General features: G+C 40.0%; 1 protein-coding gene across 1 annotated transcript in view; it reads left to right on the plus strand.

Moving 5' to 3' along the window:
- LOC306888749 (neuroligin-2-like) overlaps window positions 1-23,504 on the plus strand; it is a 170,010-nt gene that overhangs the window by 93,518 nt on the left and 52,988 nt on the right. The window contains exons 3-4 of the mRNA XM_079447180.1: window positions 452-505; window positions 21,055-21,204. Of these exons, the coding sequence (XP_079303306.1) occupies window positions 452-505; window positions 21,055-21,204 (204 nt within the window). The remainder of the gene's footprint in view (window positions 1-451; window positions 506-21,054; window positions 21,205-23,504) is intronic.

Consider the following 23,504-nt stretch of genomic DNA (forward strand, 5'->3'; position numbering starts at 1 on the left):
GGGGAGGGAGGGGGGACCAGGCTGGGAATGGGAATTCTTGTTTTTCATACCTCAGAGGTTAATTCCTGATTCCTCCTCATTGATTTTTCCTTCATCCCCTGAATCCAAACAAGCCGTCAGAACGGTATCAAGTAAAGCTGGTGTAAAAGAAAAGGCCTGCGAGCCGCAGGAAAACAATGGCGAGAGATAATATTCACAGAACTAACATCAAACTTCTTTGATCTTGTAGCCGATTTGTGTCTTTCTTGTTATTCTGTGTTTATGATGCTTTTTGTTGTTTGCCTTTGCTTTTGTATTTTGTCACTTTTGAACAGAATGAGAACAATAACCTCTTGCTGATTTCTTGTTTTTTGCTCTTTCTTGTTTTCTTTTTTGATTTTTCTCTTGCCACAGTAATCTTTTTTTGAATTTTGTCTTTTCTCTTTTTCCCTCCTTTTTGTCTTAACCCTAGGTCCACTCACAAAAAAACACGATGAATCAACACTGAACCGGCCACGAGATGAAGGTATTTTTGTTGCATGTTTTTTCTTTTTTCTTGTCTTTTTTTTTTTTTTTTTTAAGTCTCTTTTTGGAAAATTAAAAAGCAAACAACCTTTCTTTGGTAGTGATGAAAAGTATATGAGCCTCTTGTGCATATATGTCTGTGTATGTCTGTGTGCAATGAGCGGAAACTTTCTCGTTTGACTTTGGAGGGAGACGTGCAACTTCTGAAAGTTGAAGATGAAGACAGAAAAAAACACTGTATCTTCATTAAATGAGAGAAGAATAGTGGTTTTGAAATGTAATAGTGCTCCGATAGTGCTGTCTGAAGCACAATTTTACAGCAGTTGCTTTATGATGTTTTTCAAGACTCAGAGCGATTATTAGGCTTTAAACTGATCTCCAACTCTCACGAAGACAAAGAGGTGTTTTCACCGTGTTTTGTCAGTGTGAATAATTCTCTGGATGCGGTAGTAAAGACCAGCCAATAAATCTAAGAAATAAAATGCTACGGTGGGGAGAAAAGCCAGAAAAACACAGATACACACACACATGGATCAGCACATGTTGTCACCTTTTATCTTGGATATTACTGTAAATGTTCATTTTTTGAACTCCTTTCTTGAGAGCAGTGTGTGGGTTTTTTTGCCCTGATGTTCTTTCTTGTGTTTACGAAGGACTGTTTTTTCTTCATCTTCTTCTTCTTCCCTCTCGATCTTGCTGGGGTTTTTTGTTTGTTTTTTTTTTACCCATAGTTCTTTGGGAATGTGAAAAATTGGGATTGGAAAAGCTCAAAAAATTACTTTTCCTCATGCAAATTTACACTAATTGGTTTTATTGTATTGATAAACTGCTGGTTGGGTCCTTGAAAGCTTGTGGCCTCTCTAGAACTGAATTATTAACCCATTCGATTGTAATTAGTACTGACTAACTCATTAACTATAACCCAGTCATTATTAGTCTTCATTACCACTTTATTAATAGATTATGATAATAAGTGTGGAGATGAAGAGCAGCTAGAAGGATTGATTGGGAATGTCCATCTGTCTGTCCAGCTGTCAATTCATAAATAAAGTATCAATTAAATTAATGAATTAAATTAGTGTGTACGTTATATAATTGTATACTTTATTTAAGAATTGTTTTACCAAATAAGGAAGAACATTTTGCCAGTTAGGTCTGTGGACATTTTTTTTTTACAAATAAATATACTTGATTTACACCTGGACAAAATTGTCCACAGAAGTGGAATAATCTGACAAAATGAGGCTGTCTTCAATCGGAAGATTGAACATATTTGACATATATTTTATGTGGCATTAAAATGTTGAGATTTGGGGTTTTGTTGGTTGAGGTTTGTCCTATAATCAACATTGGCCTTCATTTAGCTACAATAGGTAAACGTATGTGAGTGTTTGTCAGGTGTTTATGGGAAATGCTATTTGTGAACATGGCAGTGTTAAGCTGCTGAAAACAGGATCGATTTTTTGCTGAGGGAGAAAGGGTGACATCTGAGCGCGAGTTTGTGCATGTGTCTGGGTGAGTGAGTGTGTGATTAGTGTAAGCTTCAGCCGAACGCTGGGTGTCGAGACAAAGGTGTGTGTCCACCTGAGCCCAGCTCATTATTCAGACTTTGAGTCACATCATTATCAACGTGAACACACGCTCACACACACTTGAAATTTACAGCTTCATCCTCGCTTTCTCCCCTGTCTCTCACGCTCCATCTGTGTCACGCACACTTTATAAACTGTTCAGCCAGACAGCGTCGAGCACGACCTCTCACCAGTCTATCAACACCTCAGTCTACATCAGGTGGATTGAAAGGGAAGACTTTAGGACCCTGAATCCGTGGACTCCTCACCCCTGTCCACAACAGGCCTAACTGCTACAATACAAGCCATCAGTTTAGGGGTTATGCTGTTCATGGCTCACCTCACTCAGGGTCTTTCCTTGTAGTATATATGAGACTTATACAACAGAGCAGAAAGAAAGTTGGTGTTTTTTAGATCTATCTATCTATCTATCTATCTATCTATCTATCTATCTATCTATCTATCTATCTATCTATCTATCTATCTATCTATCAAAAAGGTTAATCCAATTCCCCAGTTCATTACTACTGTCTATTGACAGCTTTGGAAATGCAAAACACTATTTTTTAAATTTTAAGTAAATAATGTGAGAAATAAGAGATAAGTCTCTTTTACTGTCATTAAATTATAAAATTAGCACAACTATTCAAAAGGTTGGGGTCAATATAATTTTATTACAACAATTTTGTTCAGCAAGGGCACAATAAATTCATCAAAATTGAGATTAAAGACATTTATAATATTACAAAAAAAAAAAAAAAAAAAGCTTTGCCATCATGGGAATACATTATATTTTATCAAAATATTTCTATTAAATTAAAAAGGTTATTCTGAATTATTATAGTATTTCACAATATTTTAGTTGTATTGTATTTTTACTGTATAAATGCAGCTTTGGTGATCATAAGAGACTAAAATAATAAACAAAAAAATTAAATACAATTAAATAAATATTGTATATAAAATTTTAAAAAAAATCTTACTGATTCCAAACTTTTGAATGCTAGTGTACAAATTTACAATAACAATTGACACTGTTTTTGGACTCATCCATTGAAAAGCGATTTTGTTTGACCACTAACTGGTATGGTCATTCGGGAAAAAAAATCGGCATGACTTAAGAGTTTACTGCTAAATTTCAATAAAGCTTTATCGTTTAGTAGAAATTGGTTCTGCTGTTCATTGGTTACTGAACAAGTCTGTCACGGATGGTTACCCTGATTTACAAAACACATTAGCACAAACAAAACTACTGCAGCAACAGCAATCAGTGGCTGATTGGTTGAGGGAATTAACACGCTTCAAGCAGAGTGCTACAGCACAACTTTGTGTAGTTCAGCCGAACAAAGCTAGATTGGGGTTGTGTGTTTGACAGCTGTTGTATCTTAACTTCTTGATGCAATTTGCTGGCCATTTTTTATATTTGTCAATATGACAGAATTCATTTTCTAGTGCAGTTCATTGTCACTCGGAGCCTCACATAAATCAGTCACTATTATAAACAGTATGTCTCATAAATATGATAAAGGAGAGTGACCAAAAACAACATCAGTGTTGTATAATCATACATCATGGGGAATGATGCATATGCTCAAAAGTTGATTCTGCACAGCCAAAAAAATAAAATAAAACTGCATGTCTGTTCAAGATGCAAAGAGTGACAAGCAGTGTTTTAGTTTAAAGGGATTTTTCACGAGTTGAAATGATTCTTTAGGGTCTTAAAGAAAAGTCTATAACATACTTTGGTTACAATTTCGCAATGGTAGTGTAATTTCTTCCTTCCCTTTAAATGCTAATGAGCTCTACTGACCCCGCCCCTCTCTTCCATGGGGTTACTAGCCGATCTCATAAGACTCTAAACTTTAGTCACGGAACTTGCTAAGTAGCACATTATTAAGAAAGGCGATTAACGTGATACTCACTTCTTCGGTAGGTGAAGCTGCATCACGAATGATTCGCGCGAACATAAATACATTTTTGTAGATCGGGGCGCATTCCCTTCAAAACCAAAGGTAATCCTATGCGTCTTCAGCGGCTCAGATGTGTTAGGAGTAAATGACGACTGCTATGTTCATTATTACTTCTAAGAACAAAGCACCTCAATAGAAGACATCCTTGTCTACCCCTGCTCTGGCTTTGAAACAATGGCGGACTGATGACAGCTCACTCAGGGCGGGTCTGTGCTGAAACGCCAGTGTCAATCAACAATTGTGGGAGGGGCCTGGGTTTCTGTGACGTCACACAGCCAAGAATCTGTGAACCGATTGATTTGAAAAAGGGGTAATGGTTTATCTGGATTTTTAAGAAAAACACTGGGTGGATTTTTATCATTGTAGGGTGGTTGTGTAAACACACTGCCAACACACATTTCAGTGCAAGTTGTATAATTAATTTGTATACTGTTATATTATTAAATAATATTTTGAATTAGCTTTTGTTTTTAGTTTTCATTTTAATTTTAGTTTATGTGCTTTATTTTTCTATTTAGCTTTCATTTTCATTTCAGTTTATGTAATTTTAGTTCTTCAACTTAAAATTATTTAATTTAGTTGCATATGCAACTTTTATTTTATAGTTTATTTTATATTTTAAGTTTAATAGTCATATTTTAAGTTAATAATTTATATAATACAGGTGCATCATGAAAAAGTTCATTTTTTCTTGTAACTTATTTCAAAAAGTGAAACTTTCATATATTTTTGATTCATTACATGTAAAGTAAAACACTTGAAAAGATTTTTGTTTTAACTTTGATAATTAGAGCTTACAGCTCATGAAAGTCAAAAATCCAGTATCTCAAAATATTTGAATATTTCCTAAGATCAATCAAAAAAAAAAGGATTTGCAAAACAGAAATGTTCAAGTTCTTTAAAGTATGTTCATTTATGCACTCAATACTTGATCGGGGCTCCTTTAGCACAAATTCCAGCATCAGTGAGGAATGGCATGGAAGCGATCAGCCTGTGGCTCTGCTGAGGCACTATTGAGCCTTCAGCTCGTCTGTATTGTTGGATCGACTGTTTCTCATCTTTCTCTTGAAAATATCCCATAGATTCCATATGGAGTTCAGGTCAGGCATGTTGGCAGGCCAATCAAGCACAGTAATATCATGGCCAGCAAAGCCCTTGGAAGTGGTTTTGGCAGTGTGGGCAGGTGCTAAAGTCCTGCTGGAAAAGGAAATCAGCATCTCCATAAAGCTTGTCAGCAGATGGAAGTATAAAGTGCTCTAAAATCTCCTGGTAGACGGCTGCATTGACTTTGGACTTGATAAAACACAATGGACCAACACCAGCAGATGTCACAGCACCCCAAATTATCACTGATTTCAGAAACTTCACACTGGCCTTCAAGCAGCTTGGATTCTGTGCCTCTCCAGACTTCCTCCAGACTCTAGACCTTGATTTCCAAATGAAAAGCAAAAATTACTTTTATCTAAAAAGAGGACTTTGGACCACTAAGCAACTATGGAAGCAGAATAATAACAATAGTTTTTGAAACATAAAGCATGCTGAATTCCACAAATCTAAAAAAAAGATGCATTTAAATTAACAGTGCTTGCATTTTAATGCCTTGTATTTCCAGGATTTGCATTTTTAGGTCCTGAAATTGAACATAGTTGTTTATTTAAGCTGTGAATATTTCAATTCAAAATATTTCACACACATTTTCGTAATTAAAAAGTCAATAATTCATATTCACCTTCCAGAATTCACTTCCAAAATATTCAGTCTGTTTAATAATACGATGTATGATATTCGACAGGCAAATTTCAGTCATTTTATTTCACTTTCCAAATTCGCTGTCAGAAATTCAGTGGTTAAAATTCGGCAGAAAATTCAGCATTGCACATCCGGGACCGCAGGAATAGCAGTAGAGCACCGATGCATGATCTCCAGCTGATGTCAGCCGCTCACCAGCAGGTGGCGCAAGTGGCTGTTGATGAAGGACATATGTGGATCAAGTCATTCATTTACAAAAACTGATTTGCAGAAATGAAGCAAGTACTAAGTAGAAGTTTTGATTATCGGGTGCGTTTAGAAAAAGCTGATTGTGTGTATGTTTAATTCAACATGTGTGCTGTTTCCCGTAGCCTACATGTAAGCAGCTTTCTCTACCACAAACGACATTTAATGCTCTTTTACCCAACGCTGAAATACAGAAATAACATTACATTTGACCTTAAAAATCTTGCAGAAACCCTGCCTGGAGTGTGACGTATGAGGGGAACCCTAGTATTGCAGCACAGCGTCACACAAGCCATGATACAAAGCTACAGAAACTAAGCAACCGAACGCAATATATGTCTTCCTCAGATGTAATGTTATTTCTGCACCTGTATATATACATATATATATCTAAACATATAGATTTACTTGTTTATTTACTTGAGCTAAAAGGCACATCTGTCAGAGTTTGCCTCCAGATTTAGGCCTAATTGATAATATTCTCAATATTTTTTTATATTTGACATCTAAGCTGCCTACTAAATACAGTAGCAAAATGTTTATGCAGCATAATATAAGCTACAAAAGAAGTAGCATAGTTTAAGTTTACCTGTGAAAACTAAGTTTGCTGTTGTTGACACCTCGTGATGAGATGTTCTGTAACCTCTGCAGTGTTCAGGACTGCACATACATTCATCATTAGAACTGTAGTGCCACAGAACTGCCGACACACTCCTGCAAGCAATAGATTTGCTGTCGACCTGAAGGCACACACAAACACACACATACACACAGTTCCCGTTGGGTTTGATTGTGTGACACAGACTGCGATGTGTGTGTGTGTGTGTGTGTGTGTGTGTGCATTCATGTTGTGTCTGATGAAGGTGCTGAGCTGGAATCACCTAGAGAGCGATCCGTCATATTCTCTTGCACTTTGCCGATCCCTCACTCTCTCTCACTCTCTCAGTTCCCTTTCAAGGGAACTTCGAACTGCGTCCTCTAGAGGTTGCTATGGGGAACTCCATCTACGTGACCCGTGTCTGAAGCATATATATAAAAACACCAAATATTGGCCGGCGACAGCCTATGACGTCACTTCCGGTGCGACCACAGTATAAAAGGGCGCCGGGAGAAAGCGTCATCCTCTTCTTCGTCTTCAATGACTGTTTTGTTTGAAGCGTGCATCTTACGAGATAAGTATGGTTTACTTTTGTAATGCGAGCACTAGCAAGGCGTTAAGAGATGTGTGCATCCGTATCCACGTTATCTGATGCTTGATGACTCACATGATCTTTGCGTCTTTTGTTTGCGCGCTGCGCGTACTGCGAGCGTTTTTCTAAAAGCTCTGCTCTCGTCTGTCTCTCTTTTCGAGGAAAGAGGGGCAGCCGTCTGCTTCCCGCGGTTCAGGACCCTCCGCTGCTGAAGCACAGAGGAAAATGAGCTCATGGGGTTTGCAGGTGGTTCTCGCCAATGAGTTATAGAAGAGGTTTTCCTTCTCGCGCTCGTCAGTCGCGAGCGAGGGTGAGCTGTTGGATGACAATGACGCGATTTCGCTGACGTCATCTGAGAAAAAAAAAAAAAAACGCTGGAATGGCAATGCATACGCAGCAGCAGGTCAGGCTGTCGCCTCATTACACACTATGGCAGTGTTTCAGGCATACCAGGCTGATCTGTTGAAAGACCTGGATAAAAGGTTTGTAAAAAAGGTATAAAAGGTTTGTAAAAAAATATATATATACCTGACGAGGTTGCTGAGCTGTGCCGCACCGCCGATTTAGCTCTTTGAGCCACTAAGCAGGCCGCCTCTGCTATGGGCAGTTCTATGGCGGCCAGGGTGGTAACGGAGAGACATCTGTGGGTGAACCTGGCAGATATTGGGAAGAGAGAGAAGGGCTTTCTTCTCAATGCTCCGGTTTCGCCTTCTGTACTTTTTGGTACCTCCGTCGAGTCAGTGGTTCAAAGGTTTAGGGAGGCAAAGGCGTGTTCAGCGGCTTTTAAAACCTTCATTTAAACGAGAAGGTCCAGGTTTGAGATGGGCACAGAATCAGATCAGAGATGGGCACAGAACGCTAGTGTCGCGTCTCGCGCCCTTCCCCGCCTGCGGGTAGGGCTTCAAGGGTGGCGCGGGTCAAAGAGAGGTAGCAAGACCTGAGGGAGGTGGTCCGGACGGGGCGTTGCAACGCTCTCGCCCAGGCCAGGGTAAGAGTTGAACATCTCTCCTTCCCTCAGAGGGCCTGTACATCTAAAGCCCTCATCTTCCCCTCTCTAATTCCCCTTCAACCTCAGTTTTCTACCACCTGACCGAGGTTAGGTGAGCACCTCCTGCGCCCTTATTTCAGCCCCTACACTGGACTGTTCTTCTGCGTGGGATCCATGGATGGGTAGAGTACGATCCAGTTTTTATCAGATTCACTGGTATGTGTGTTTTATACCATTCAAACTACCTTTCTTCCAGTACTAAGCAGGCTGGTATCAGGTGTGGTGCTGAGCGACTTTATTACAATGCTTTGGCTCTGAGGAGCAGCATTTTCTAAGTCTGGCCCTTTTGTTCTTCAAACGAGGCCATAATAGGTGCATAGAGGTTTAGCTTAGAACTGCCCACCCTTATTAGGGTTTTAAGTAGCAGTTTCCCTGAGCCCTTGTTCCCTTCTGTTCAGCTACCGATTACCCTGATACTATTTCCAGCAGCTTGTTCGGGTTGTTAGGTATCCCTCTGTTTGTAGGTCGAGCTGGCTTTGCTCCCCTCGCCTAGAATGTGGAGGGTTATTTATGAGCATGCCGCTCCCTCCTGAGTGTCTGAGCTCTCATGCTGAGAGTAGATTCTCTGCTCTCTAGAGCTTTATCATGGTAGAGCTAGTTTTTGCTCCCCTCACTGTTGAGGGTCACCTTGAGTGTACTGCTCTCGTATGAGCGTGTGAGTTCCCTCTTTTGCTGTAAGTAGAGTTCCGCTCCCAGAGCTTTGTTACTTAACAACCTGCTCCTCGTTGCTGCTGTACCCCTCCGAGCTCTACCCTGTTAGTTGAGCTGGCATTGCTCCCCTCACTATAGAGGGTTGCCTATGAGCATGCCGCTCCCTGCTGAGCGTCCGAGTTTCCTCTCATATGAGAGTCGAGTCTCCGCTCCCAGAGCTCTGTTATTCAGAAACCTCAGCACGTCAGGCCTTTCTTTAGGCTTCCTTGTCAGGTTGCTCTCATAGTTGTTCGAGCTAGCATTGCTCTCCTCACTTTAGAGGGTTATTTATGAGCATGTTGCTCCCTTTTTGAGCTCTCTTTGTTGGCTGAGCTGGCATCGCTCCCCTTATTTAGAGGGTCACTTATGAGCGTGTCGCTCCCTTCTGAGCGTCTGAGTTAAGCTCTCTGCTCTCCAGAGCTTTTTCTTGGTAGAGTTAGCATTGCTCCCCTCATTTTAGAGGGTCATCTATGAACATGCTGCTCCCTCCAGAGAGCATCTGACAATACGGTTTCTAAAATCCATATTTGGTAAGTGCGCACGCTAGTCTCTGTGCACTTTTCTAAAAACCATGCTGTGGTAAGAGCGCACACAGAGTGTTTTGCGGTCTTCTCTAAAATCCTGTATGGTATGGGTTACGCGCTGAGGCTTCGTGCCCATTTTTTGAGTCGGTTAGGCCCGTTTTTCACCTTGGGCCCCACTCTACTTATATATATGTGCTGAGTATCCTCTCTGTCTTGGTAGAGCTAGCATTGCTCCCCTCATTTTAGAGGGTCGCCTGTGAGCATGCTGCTCCCACAGGAGCTCTCTTTGCTGGTCGAGATAGCATTGCTCCCCTCATTTTAGAGGGTCGCCTGTGAGCATCCTGCTCCCTCTGGAGCTCTCTTTGCTGGTCGAGATAGCATTGCTCCCCTCTTTTAGAGGGTCAGTTTTGAGCATGCCGCTCCCTTATGAGCGTTTGAGTTCCCTCTCATGCTGAGAGTTAAGTTCTCCACTCTCCAGAGCTCTTTCTTGGTAGAGCTAGCATTGCTCCCCTCACTATGGAGGGTCTCTTATGAGCATGCTGCTCCCTCACGAGCTCTCCTTGTTGGTCGAGCTGGCATTGCTCCTCTCTCTCGAGAGGGTCACCTATGAGCATGCTGCTCCCCCCAGAGAGCATCTGATAGAGAGAAACGTTATTAAAATCCATGTAATGGTAAGTGCACACGCTAGTCTCTGTGCACTTTCTGAAAGCCACGCTGTGGTAAGATCGCACACCAAGTGTTTTGCAGTCTTTTCTAAAATCCTGTACAGTATGGGTTACGCGCTGAGGCTTCGTACCATTCTTTGAGTTGGTCAGGCCTCGGTTTTCACCTTAGGCCCCACTCTACTAATGTATGTGCGGAGTATCCTCTCATGCTGAGAGTTGAGTTCTCCGCTCTCCAGAGCTCTGCCTTGGTGGAACTAGCATTGCTCCCCCTCATTATAGAGGGTCACCTATGAGCATGCTGCTCTCCTTTTGGGTCGAGCTGGCATTTCTCTCCTCTCTGTAGAGGGTCACATATGAGCATGCCGCTCCCTTATAAGCGTCTGAGTCCCCTCTCATGTTGAGAGTTAAGCTCTCTGCTCTCCAGAGCTTTTTCTTGGTAGAGTTAGCATTGCTCCCCTCATTTTAGAGGGTCATCTATGAACATGCTGCTCCCTCCAGAGAGCGTCTGATAATACGGTTTCTAAAATCCATATTTGGTAAGTGCGCACGCTAGTCTCTGTGCACTTTTCTAAAAACCACACTGTGGTAAGATCGCACACCAAGTGTTTTGCGGTCTTTTCTAAAATCCTGTATGGTATGGGTTACGCGCTGAGGCTTCGTACCCATTCTTTGAGTCGGTCAGGCCCCGGTTCTCACCTTGGGCCCCACTCTACTTATGTATGTGCTCAGTATCCTCTCATGCTGAGAGTTGAGTTCTCCGCTCTCCAGAGCTCTGTCTTGGTAGAGCTAGCATTGCTCCCCTCACTATAGAGGGTCACCTTTGAGCATGCTGCTCCCTCACGAGCTCTCCTTGTTGGTCGAGCTGGCACTGCTCCCCTCTTTATAGAGGGTCACCTATGAGCATGCCGCTCCCTTCTGAGCGTCTAAGTTCCCTCTCATGCTGAGAGTTAAATTCTCTGCTCTCCAGAGCTCTGTCTTGGTAGAGCTAGCATTGCTCCCCTCATTTAGAGGGTCACCTATGAGCATGCTGCTCCCTCGCGAGCTCTCCCGGTTGTTCGAGCTGGCATTGCTCCCCTCGCTATAGGGTCACCTATGAGCATGCTGCTCCCTCCAGAGGATTTGGAGAAACGGAGTTTGCAAATCCATGTTATGGTAAGTGCGCACGCTAGTCTCTGTGTGCTTTCTGAAAGCCACGCTGTGGTAAGATCTCACACCAATTGTTTTGCGGTCTTTTCTAAAATCCTGTATGGTATGGGTTACGCGCTGAGGCTTCGTACCCATTCTTTGAGTCGGTCAGGCCCCGGTTCTCACCTTGGGCCCCACTCTACTTATGTATGTGCTGAGTATCCTCTCATGCTGAGAGTTGAGTTCTCCGCTCTCCAGAGCTCTGCCTTGGTAGAGCCAGCATTGCTCCCCTCACTATAGAGGGTCACCTATGAGCATGCTGCTCCCTCACAAGCTCTCCTTGTTGGTCGAGCTGGCATTGCTCCCCTCTCTATAGAGGGTCACCTATGAGCATGCCGCTCCCTTTTGAGCGTCTGAGTTTCCTCTCATGCTGAGAGTTAAGTTCTCTGCTCTCCAGAGCTCTGTCTTGGTAGAGCTAGCATTGCTCCCCTCGTTATAGAGGGTCACCTATGAGCATGCCGCTCCCTTTTGAGCGTCTGAGTTTCCTCTCATGCTGAGAGCTGAGTTCTCCGCTCTCCAGAGCTCTGCCTTGGTAGAGCTAGCATTGCTCCCCTCACTATAGAGGGTCACCTTTTGAGCATGCTGCTCTCTCCAGAGCATTTGAAAAAAACGATGTTTACCAATCCATGTTATGGTAAGTGCGCATGCTAGTCTTTGTGCACTTTCTGAAAGCCACGCTGTGGTAAGATCGCACACCGAGTGTTTTGCAGTCTTTTCTAAAATCCTGTATGGTATGGGTTACGCGCTGCGGCTTCGTACCCATTCTTTGAGTCGGTTAGGCCCATTTTCACCTTGGGCCCCACTCTACCTATGTATCCCCAGTGATACTACTTGAACAGGGGCTACTACCAAGGATCTGTTGATACAGTTCCTTCAGCGAGCTCTTGTAGGAGCAAGCAGTAGCCCCTGGGTGACAGGCCAAGCTTAGTTACTATCCTAAGCGCTTGGTCGTATCCCCTTAAAGGAATCCCTTTTCTGATTCCAAGCCTTGAGCTCTACCCTGGGTCCAGGAGGTCCAGCCTCTATCATGTGAGTTCCGGGGTATGCAACTCAGGCCTTTGGCCGAAGGGGATAATGTCACTGACAGCCGTCAATTCATCCCAGGGACAACTCCCTTATCCTTTTGGTAGAGTTGATGCTTAGTGCTCGCCTTTGTGGAATGGCATGCACTCCCCTCAGCATGGCGGCGTGGGTATATCGTTCCCCATAGCGACCTCTAGAGGACGCAGTTCGAAGTTCCCTTGAAAGGGAACATCTCAGGTTACGTATGTAACCATGGTTCCCTGAGAGGGAACGAGACACTGCGTCCTCTAGACTTTAGGCCATGCTTCGGATGCATCTTCAGACGAAGAAGTGGATGACGCTTTCTCCCGGCGCCCTTTTATACTGTGGTCGCACCGGGAGTGACGTCATAGGCTGTCGCCGGCCAATATTTGGTGTTTTTATATATATGCTTCAGACACGGGTCACGTAGATGGAGTTCCCCATAGCGACCTCTAGAGGACGCAGTGTCTCGTTCCCTCTCAGGGAACCATGGTTACATACGTAACCTGGGACGTTTTTCTAAACAAATTTTCTGATCTCTGTTCAAGGACAAATTGTGGTCCTGCAAGGCCCTGGGATACCAACCTTTTGGAGCCCCTTTTTTGTCATTTTGAGATCAGTAAAGTGAAATTATAAGCCAAATGAAAGTTGAAATTGTGAGATATAAAACCACAAATGCAAGAAATTCTTGTGCACAGCCAACTGAAAAATAAACACATTTATGTCACAAATTTAAGATGAGAATCAGTGGTATTTAAACACCATATACTGTTATAGAATTTTGTAATATTTTGAATTCTTTTTTATATTTTTTTTGTTTTCTTTTTTATTTTCTTTTGTTTTAATTAATTTGTTATGTGCTTTTGGTTTTTCTATTTAACTTTCTTTTTTTAGTTTTTAGTAATTTTAGTACTTCAACTTATTTTATTTTAGTTCAAAAATTCACTTGAAGCATTTAAACATTTTAATTTACATTTTTAGAGTTTAATTTTTTAATTTCACCCATTTGTTAATAATAATAATAATAATAATTAACAACTTTTTGGTATCGACAGAATTTTAATACCTGTAATCCTTTACTTATTTTCTCTGTCCTACAGTTACTGTATCTCTCCTTTCCTGCATCCCTGTCTGTCTTTCTGTGTGTGTGTGTGTGTGTGTGTGCGTGTGTGTGTGTGTGTGTGATGTATTTGCCCTGTAGGCATTGATTTGTGCTGACGTTTAACTATTCGCATGTTCTCTTTCATTAGCCCTACCTCCATGATCCCTCATCCACAGAGCGCCGAGCCCTACAGCACCCCCTAGGGGCAAACAACACCACCTACACATTACACTGCAAGACATCATCTACGGCTTGTTCATTTTGCAGGTTAGACGATGTAAAGTAAAAAAATTAAAAATAAACTATCGAGAGCGAACAAAAGTGTTGAATTGGAAAAATGGACCGACAGGAACATTAAAGGCAGAAATAACAGAATAAAGGGAGATATTCACTTACCTATACAACCATTAGAGTAGAGAGAGAGAAAGAGAGGTATGTCATGTCAGATCTCTGTCTAAGAGAGCAGGTTAGAGCTGGCAGGGAAAGAGAGCAAGTGTTGATCAAATCACAGTGACATTGTAATTGAATAATTCATATTAGAGTTTCACCAGTGAGCGTTTCAGTAGATATTTTCAAAGACAGAAACAGCAGTGTACTCTCAACATCTCCAACATTCAAATGTATTGATTAGTAATAAATATGCTGGGGCACAACCAAAGATATTGTGTTGCTCCCACTCTTGGCGTCGCTGATTCCTTCAGACTTTCTTTTATTATTCTCAATAGACACCTTATAATATGCTTTATCTCTCTCTGAAGGACACACATCTCGATTTTTATACTTTTAGAATTTATTACTTTTTACGTTTATTACTTTTTTCAATATTTTCAACATTTAGAATGACAGTCATCGAAAACATTGTTATAAAATAAATAAATTATTATAAATATATTATTTATTTTATTTAAATCATACATTATTTGATATTATTATTAAAATTATTTAATAATATTTTAATACTAACAATAATATTTTAATAATATTTAAATTTTTATTTAAATTATTTACTATAAAACATTCAACATAAATGATGTATAGAAATTCATATATAGGCACTTTTATTTGTCTATAAAACTACTTTCAAACATTTAAGTATATAAGTATTAACTATTATAGTTCTAAAAGGTCTAAAAATATTTGAAAAACAATTTATTCTGACACTGTATGAACCTTTGAATTTAGTCAGAGATCACTTTTACACTACTTACTATCTGCTATAACTTTTAAAATAACAGTCATTAAAACTATAAAATAACTGTGTGTGTGTGTGTGTATACATGTTTTTGTGACAAATGAGGAAATAAATTTGTATAATGACACAGGTATAACACAGGTATTACAAGGTGAAGATGACTTTTCAGGACATTGACCCATGTCCCCACTTTTCAAAACGCTTATAAATCATACAGAGCAAGTTTTTTGGGGGGAAAGTTGAGTTTAGGTGTAGGGCAATATCACATACAGTTTGTACAGTATAAAAACCATTACGCCTATGGGATGTCCCCACTTTTCACAAAAACAAATGTGTGTGTGTGTGTGTGCGCGTGTACCTGCTTAACTGTTTTCTGGGGACAAATTTGTACCAAAAAGTGAGCTAAACCTGACAAAATTTCAAAAACCTCCCTTTGGGGACTCATTTGTAAAACTGGTGTAAAAATAAAGTAAACTGTTTTGTTTTGTTTTAAATTGCAAAAATGCAAGAGTCTATAAAATCTATAACTATATAAAAACAATAGAAGTCTATGTAATGTCTCCATTTAGATAAGTAAACATGCGTGCCATGCATTGTTGGTTTTGTGTGTGTGTGTGTGTGTGTGCGCGCCCGTGTGTGTGTGTGTGTGTGCGCGCGCACACACTTCAATGGGCCTTAAATTAAAGCTGGAAATTTTAAAAGTGTGATCAATATCTGTCACTTTTTCCATTGAGAACTACAGTGTTTGGGAAATGTCTTTAAATGACCAGTCTTTTCACTTAATAAAGCTCATTTACCCAACAGTACATGCAGATAAGTTTTCTCTGAAACTTTTTTCTCATTTCTCAATACAGAGCTAGTGAATCCTACAAGTACATTCATGGGCTCCAATCACATGGCTTGAACAGGATGCTGTGTTTTTTCTGGTTCACCAGTCAGCGATGCTTCTCTCTTGTCAACAGGCCAGACAGCGGTACTCTTCACTGCGCTTCTCTGTAATCTAAATGAGAGGAGGATGGAGATAGGTTTAATGAACCTCATCCAGTCAAGCGGCCCACCATTCAGATTCCCCCAGAATTCACTGCCAATTAAATGGGGCTTGCTGGATGAGAGGAAGTTTATGGAGAAAGGGAAGACAGGGAATTAGCGAGGTTAAATTAGGACACCCTCTCAACGCACACACACATTCCCACAACGACTGCCAGGAGAGTCCAGTCTATTATTGTTGGTCTTGCCATTATCCTGAAATAAACAAGAGAGCATGCAAGGGAGAAAGAGAAGAGAGAAAGTGGGGGAAGAAGAAGGAGCAGAAGAAGAATGAGGGTGAAAAATAATGAGCAAGAAAAGGAATTGAAAAATGAAGCCTTCATACGTGCTTTTTTGTAATAGTTCATGTGTGCTCAATTTGGGTGGGTATTAATGTGTATGGTTGTTATTCACGGTTGAACAACTTCTGCACAACTAGATCTCAGTAATTGATCCTCTTTAAATAAAAACAAATCAAGTCAGCTCAATTTAAGCATGCTATTTTGGAAGCCCAGTAAGAAGTCAAGGAGAGAGAGCAAAAGACGAGTGCCAAGTGATAGCATGAGAAACATTTAAAATGGATAGTTTGCCCTATTTTTCTTTATATGAGAATTTTATGAAGAATCTTTATGCAGCTCATAGTAAGTTCATAGAAACCACATGAACCAAAAATGTCAACCTCCAAAATCAAGCTCTAAAAATGACCAAAAACACAGTAAAAGTAACACAAATGTGGTCCATATGATTTGCGTGCTATATAAGTCTTCTGAAGCCATATTGTATCTTTTTTTGTGGAACAGAATGAAAATAAATCATTATTCACTAATAATCCACCGTTTAACTCAAAATAACGTTTGTTAGTCGATTAGAGTTCAAAGATTCAGAGATCTGATTCTCAAATGAACACTTCACAAAGGTATGATATGAATTTTGTGGAATTATTATCATATAGACTCATTTTATAGTTTTTTTTTTTGCATTTTTAGAGCTTGACAGAAAACTGGATGTGAAAAGAGGAGTGTGAAAATGATCCTTATATATTCCACAGAAAAATATAAAAGCATATGAGTGAATAAATAATGAAATAAAGTGGTATATAATAATTATTTTGAATGGTGCATATTTTTAAATACAGAAACGAAGGGGGAGGATGTGGTGAATACTGAAAAATAAAAATGTGGGGAAACAAAAGTGAAAACAAGTGTACAGAAAGAAGTGATGGAGTTCATAAGTCCAATAGTAAGATCAAAAATAAGATGAATAGTCCTCTTGTTTCTGTGGCTGTATGAGGAGGCCATGGGGATGAAAAGATAGGGAGGGCTTTGTTTCAGAGAAAAACCCTTCTCTCTCTCTTCTTCACTATATTTGACCCCCTCCCTCTTTCTTCAGTAGCAAGAATGTTATTGGGGATTCTTCTGTCTTGAATTCAGAGAAACTGAGATCACATACAAATAGTGCTGCTGTGCTTAAATGAGTGTAAGTGAATAGTTCAGCCCAAAATGAAAATTCCATCATTTTCTGGAGCTTGACATTCATTAGTCAATGTCTAGTTTAGTTTTATAGAAAAGAGCAGCTTGTATGAGTGGCATGAGGGTGAAGAAATTATGCTAGAACTTTCTTTTGGGTCTTTGCATGTAGAGTAAATGTACGTGACATAAAAAGGTTCATGTGTGCCATCTGCATATGTGCATTTTAAGACAGCATGAAGCATTCATAACCCCTACTGCAGACTCGATGTACATTAAAGCAAGATTTTTCTCTGTCTCCATCCTATCCTTTCTGAGTGCTCTTAACGATATTGATCCATGTGTAAGAGACACTGAGAGACGGTCTGACTGCAGCCTGTTGTCTAAGTGTTGATTGTCAGTCTCTCAAATGCCCTGTTTTCTTAACACAGTCTCATCCCAACTCGTCACATATTGACGCTTGGTTTTTGCGTCGCTTTTTGACGCTCAAGGTACCCCTTTCGCGTCACTTTTCGACGTGAAGGGAAGGTAATTTTTTTAAATAGGAAACACTTAGCGTGTATTAATCATTTTTAAATAAATTATGCCAGTACTTGCATCTGCCTCCTATATCTTGCGTTTTCTTCACAGATGGTAGGTTTAGGGGCAGGGGTTGGGTAAGTCACTATTTTGACTGTTTACATTCAAAAATCACACCTCTACATATATGCAATAATGCCAACCTTATTATGACGATAAAATTCCCAATAGCGCGTTAGCATATGGACGCCGAAAAATTACGCTTCCCTTCACGTCGAAAAGTGACGCTAAAGGGGTACCTTGAGCGTCAAAAAGCGACGCCAAAACCAAAGCGTCAATATGTGACGACTTGGGATGAGACCGGGTTGGTTTTCTGCTCCTTCAAACCCCCTCCACCTCACCAAAAGCTCCCTCCTGTAATCTCTCTCTGTCTTCCTCCTCTCATACTCTTCTTCATTCTTTCAGTCGTGTGGTGGATCTTCTTTTATTCCGTGTAGCGATGTGACTCAGAGATTGAAATAAATCAGAGTTCATTTCCACAGCTGTAATAGTTGAGTTTTATGTTGATTTGGCATTATGGTTTTTATAACCAAGAAAAGTAACTCTTGCTTTACCGTCTGCAAAAATAGCAGCAATCTCAGGTAATCCTCTAGAAAAGTATGACAGAAAAACAGGATTTTGCCATTTCTGGTACCATACTGTATTATTAAAAAATATGTTTATGAGGTAAACAGTAGAACATGATTCCAGCAACATCAAGATCATGGGTTTGAACCAAGTACATGCTGGCTATCTATCTATCTATCTATCTATCTATCTATCTATCTATCTATCTATCTATCTATCTATCTATCTATCTATCTATCTATCTATCTATCTATCTATCTATCTGTCTGTCTGTCTATCTATCTATCTATCTATCTATCTATCTATCTATCTGTCTATCTATCTGTCTATCTGTCTGTCTGTCTGTCTATCTCTCTATCTGTCTGTCTAGTAGGTCTATCTATCAGTCTGTTTAACTTTTTTCCAACCACCAAACAAAATCAAAATTTCTTCAATTAATATAATTTAAAATGTAATTTAATTTTATTTGATCTTAAAGGGATATTTCACCCAAAAATATTCACCCAAGAATATTCTGTCATCATTGGTATCATTTATGTCTGTCTGTCTGTCAGTCATTCTTTCTATACCATCTCTCTTTTTATCTGCCCATCCATCCATCTACCTTTCTTTTTGTCGGTCCATCCATCCATCTTTCATTTTATTGTTCCATTCTATTTTTCATTCTGCTCTGTCAATAAGGTTTATAAAAAACTTTGTCAAGCCAGCATACATACTAATAGACTATGAGTCTTTTGCCCTGTCAATCAAATTTGTACACAAAACCAAATTACCACCCCACCCCAAAAAACATTTCACATTTATATGTTCAAAATTTTCAAAAAGTTCAAAAGTTTTTTGGAATTTGCTCTAGTAAACACCAAATTTACAAACACTAGCTATGATGGCATTCGGTAGCCAGCCTATCGGCCGAGTTGTCTCAAGTGAGAAATATGCCATTGTGTTTTAGCACCAGTTTAATTGGATGTGGGTGACAGGAGAATAGAGGAAGGAATTGTCTATGTGGCTGTGTCTAATGGATTCAGAGCTAATTAAGTTCACACAAGAGATAGAGGCTCCCCACCATCAGAGGGACATAATGGCAGAATGTGTACGTGTTTGTGGGTTCACCCACACAAATGCGAACGAGCTGAGCAGTAAACACAAGTTTGTTTCTAATCACACCATTGTCTCCGTTCTGCATGAGAGGATCAGAGGTGAGCAGCAAGCTCCTGTGGGCCTCTCTATCTGAGTATGCATGTTTCTTTGTTTTGGGCTTTTTTTAGATCGTTCCCTTTAACGCCCTCTCCTACTTTCCTCAGTATCGGGCCTCCCTTCTAATCTCCGTGTCTTTCTTTCTCTCCCTCCATTGAGTGTGTTTGCAGACCTACTCGCCCTCCCTTTGTATGCCGATTTTACGGTATGTTTGCGGTGTTTGAATGTGTGGACGTGAGGACACCAGGGGGCAAAATAAAAAAACAGGTTGCTTTGGTGGTTATAAGACAGAACACATTGAGACTTGAAATGAATCTATTAAAAGGGTTAGCGAGAGGCAGTGCGGAAAAAGAGCAAAAACAGGTTGGAAATGAATCATGATGAACACAGATCTACAGTACTGACTGATTGTTTGAATGCTGTCTCTGGGGGCATGTGATGATGTGCATGGGCAGGCTCCAAAATGAACACTCGTCAAACAATAAATGCAGGTAATAATGGCTTTGGAAAGTAAATATTAAAAAAGTTACTAGCCAATTAGCCAGTAGGTGCAGCAGCAGCAGCTTCGTAGCAGATCTATTCTGCCAAGACCAAATACATTAACATTGCCATGCAAATCAGTCCGGGAGTTCTCATGACAGAAATATTTTTAAACGTCAGAAGTTTATAGATAGATAGACAGACAGACAGACAGTATTCTTTAAGTATTCTTTGGTATGGAGTAAATGATAACAGAATTTTCATTTTTGGGTGAAATATCACTTTAATGAAAATACAGTTTCAGGAAATATTTTCCATTGGCAGGTTTGATGACGGCATTCATTTTGGACACCAAGTGCATTTTGGAAAAGTGTTCTGGTTCGACCATGATTGAAACAAATTTATGGATCACGTGACAATTGGAATCTCATGTTACTTGTCTCTCCAGTCATGTATGACAGCAAATGTCTGTGTGTGTTTTATGGATGAATAAGTCAGTAATCCTTCTTGACTGACCGTCTGTTTGATGCTCTACTTTAGTAACGCTTTGGATACATTTGTGTTTGTGTCTGTGTTCGGTCCTGCTGCATCTTGGAGCATCTGACTTTATCAGTTATCTGCTTTAATGAAATCGACTGAGATTCAGGTGGTGAAGGTATCAAGGGGTTAGAAGTAGTGAATGTATGTGTGTCTGTGTAATAGATCTCCATGGCAACAGTCAATGGGAGCGAGTCACATTGATGGAATGGCCTCTGTTGGGTAGATGGGGAAATCAAATTGAGGCAGTTACTATAGCGACGCTCCATTGCAGCTGCCTCTGCATCTGTCTTGGTGTGTGAGTGTGAGTGTGTGTATGTGTTGTTATATCTTGAGGAGTAAGAGCTCATTGGTGTCTAAAGTGACCTAACAACTATCTATTGACACTCAAAGGATCCAACCATCACCCTCAAATAAAAAAAAATATAATAAAATGTGTAGTTTCACAAAGTGACTCATCATTTAATCTTTCTGTTGCGCTCACTTAAACAACACTCTCTTTCCCCTCATTTTGACTTTTTTTAGACATCCGTGACCGCAGGAAGAAACCAGTCATGCTGTTCATTCACAGTGGCTCTTACATGGAAGGAACCGGAAACATGTTTGACGCCAGTGTGCTTGCGGCATATGGGAACGTCATTGTAGTCACCATGAACTATAGGCTGGGAGTTTTGGGTAAGTGTACTTCATTTATTTTCCCATTAACTCTTCATGCATGTCTGAAATGTATATGTTCAACTCTTCATGAAGGCACAGCACTCCATATGGCAGATCAGATCATTTCTTATTTTATTTTGGGCCTTTTCACACATGTTTATTAGGGATGGTAAGCATCTGTGCATCGGCATAAAATTTAAAAATGCAATGCATTGATTTAAAAAGTGTGCATTGGATACATGTTGGGATTTGTCTCACAAAGTATCATTGTTGCAGCATAGGCTCATTGGAAATACATGCCTTTGTATACATTTTTGCAAACCTGAAAAAAACTGCAGTGTTCCAAAATGTTCGAATCACTGCAGTTTCCAGTTTAAATGAACACTAGAGGCAGTAAAACTCCAATAACTTTTATTCCTTTTCACACAAAGTATGATTTACAGGTACAGAGTTTTGTTTTATAATTTTCAAACAATTGCTTGCAGAATATTACGTTGTGACTTCAAAAACAATTTTAACATCCTTTGTGGTTCGAAAACTTATATTTTTATATTAAAAACGTGCCACGGTCACGTATTGAACGTGTTATAGCACCACTCTCTGGACATTTCACTTTGAAATTGCTGCGAAACGTGCTGTGAGGAACATAATGGATTTGCTGAGTTGAATCGAAATCACATCACACTGCATCGTTATAGAGGTGAATCGTATCGTATTGCATCCTTATCTGCTTCATATCTTATCTGTCATTAATGTATTGTATCGTCGGCCTCGTATCGTCTCGGCCTCAGTTATGGAGATGCACAACTCTAATGTTTTTGGAGGCGGCTTTGGGATTCATGTTTTTAATTTATTTCATTTCAGTGAGTCAGTTCATTTGGGCATTTGGAAGGTTCATGTTTTGTGTCAATCATGTACATCAAGCAGAAGTTTTTGTCTGATGAACCAATTCACAGTATGTTTATATTAACAGTATGTCAATGACTAGAAATTGTTTAGAGAAGAGGGAATGAGATGAGCATTAAATGCCAGGCAACATTTCCAGCTACACAACACTAATGCGGGGGCACTTTTAGCGGTCTGGTCAAGATAGTTAGCTTTTAGTTAATGGTTAAATCTGGGTGAATTGAGCCATTGATTTTCTACAGAAAAGAGCACCAGCGGATCCCACTGTGCGCCAATTACAGGCTATAGGTCAATTTCTGCTTAATTGGTTTTATTATATAAGAGTCACTTAAAGTGAATCCTGGATCAGAATAGCTCCCCGGGGAAGCTACCTGCTATTGTCATTAGACTGAGTTTCTTCATTAGTTTTGACCGCAAAGCTGAATACGCATATAGTTCAGAAGTGTGAGAGTTTCTCAAGGGGTAATATGAGGTCTTATGAAAGCGTTTTTGAGTTAAAGTGCTAAATCCTTTCTCATTTCCTCTCTCTTTCTCTCTTTTATTATTTTACAAGACTGAAATATTGAAGAGTGATATATTCATGCAGATTAGCTTTGGCTCTGACGGTTTTATTGGGCCACAGCAGTTAGATATATATTTTTCCATTTCTTACTTTAACTGCCCAGAGCGGGGATAAGGCGGCCATTAGATTTGCGCTTAATAAAAAAAAATGAAAAGGAAATAAAAAAGAAAGGCGCTTGAGATGTTCAAAGCATTACTACTAAACTGCAGAATGGTTGGTGCCAGTTTGTATTCGTAAAGCTTGTAATATATAACATACACAAATACAGCTGAAGGGCTGAGGCTGAGTCAGATGGTTCTAAGGCCCTGGGTGTGGTGCTTTAGCATTTTGACTTTCTCTGGCATATTAGTGCGTTATGTACTTGGCTCTGGAGCTTAGTGCAGACAGTGAAGCTTAGAGGTGTCAGCCTCTCAGCTCAGTTCTTCCTGCCATGCAAAAGAGAGTGCTTATGTTTGTTTGTGGATGTCTTTCTCTCACTGCCTGTTTGTCTTCTCATAGACTCAAGACTTTCCCCTCTAGATATAATGCCAAGCACAAGGAATTTAAATTGAGGCAGAGAGAGTGTGTGTGTCTAAATTATTGATGAAAAATGTCTGTCTGGTGTGATGAGCAGTGAAGCCGCAGTGGGATTAGTGGTGACCTGTTTATTTAAATAAAAATATAATATTTGAATGGTACCAAAACTGTTCACGGAGCATTGCTAAAAGTAGAGACACTACTTGATAGCTTGATAGTTGCTAAGCTGTTTTCAAACCAGTGTAGCTATTTCATTTGTGACCCTGGACCACAAAATCAGTCTTAAGTGTAAATTTTTTTTAAATGTACACTTAAGTAAATAAGCTTTCCATTG

The sequence above is a fragment of the Barbus barbus genome (genome assembly GCF_936440315.1).
Source record: "Barbus barbus genome assembly, chromosome: 2".
Lineage (NCBI taxonomy): Eukaryota > Metazoa > Chordata > Actinopteri > Cypriniformes > Cyprinidae > Barbus > Barbus barbus.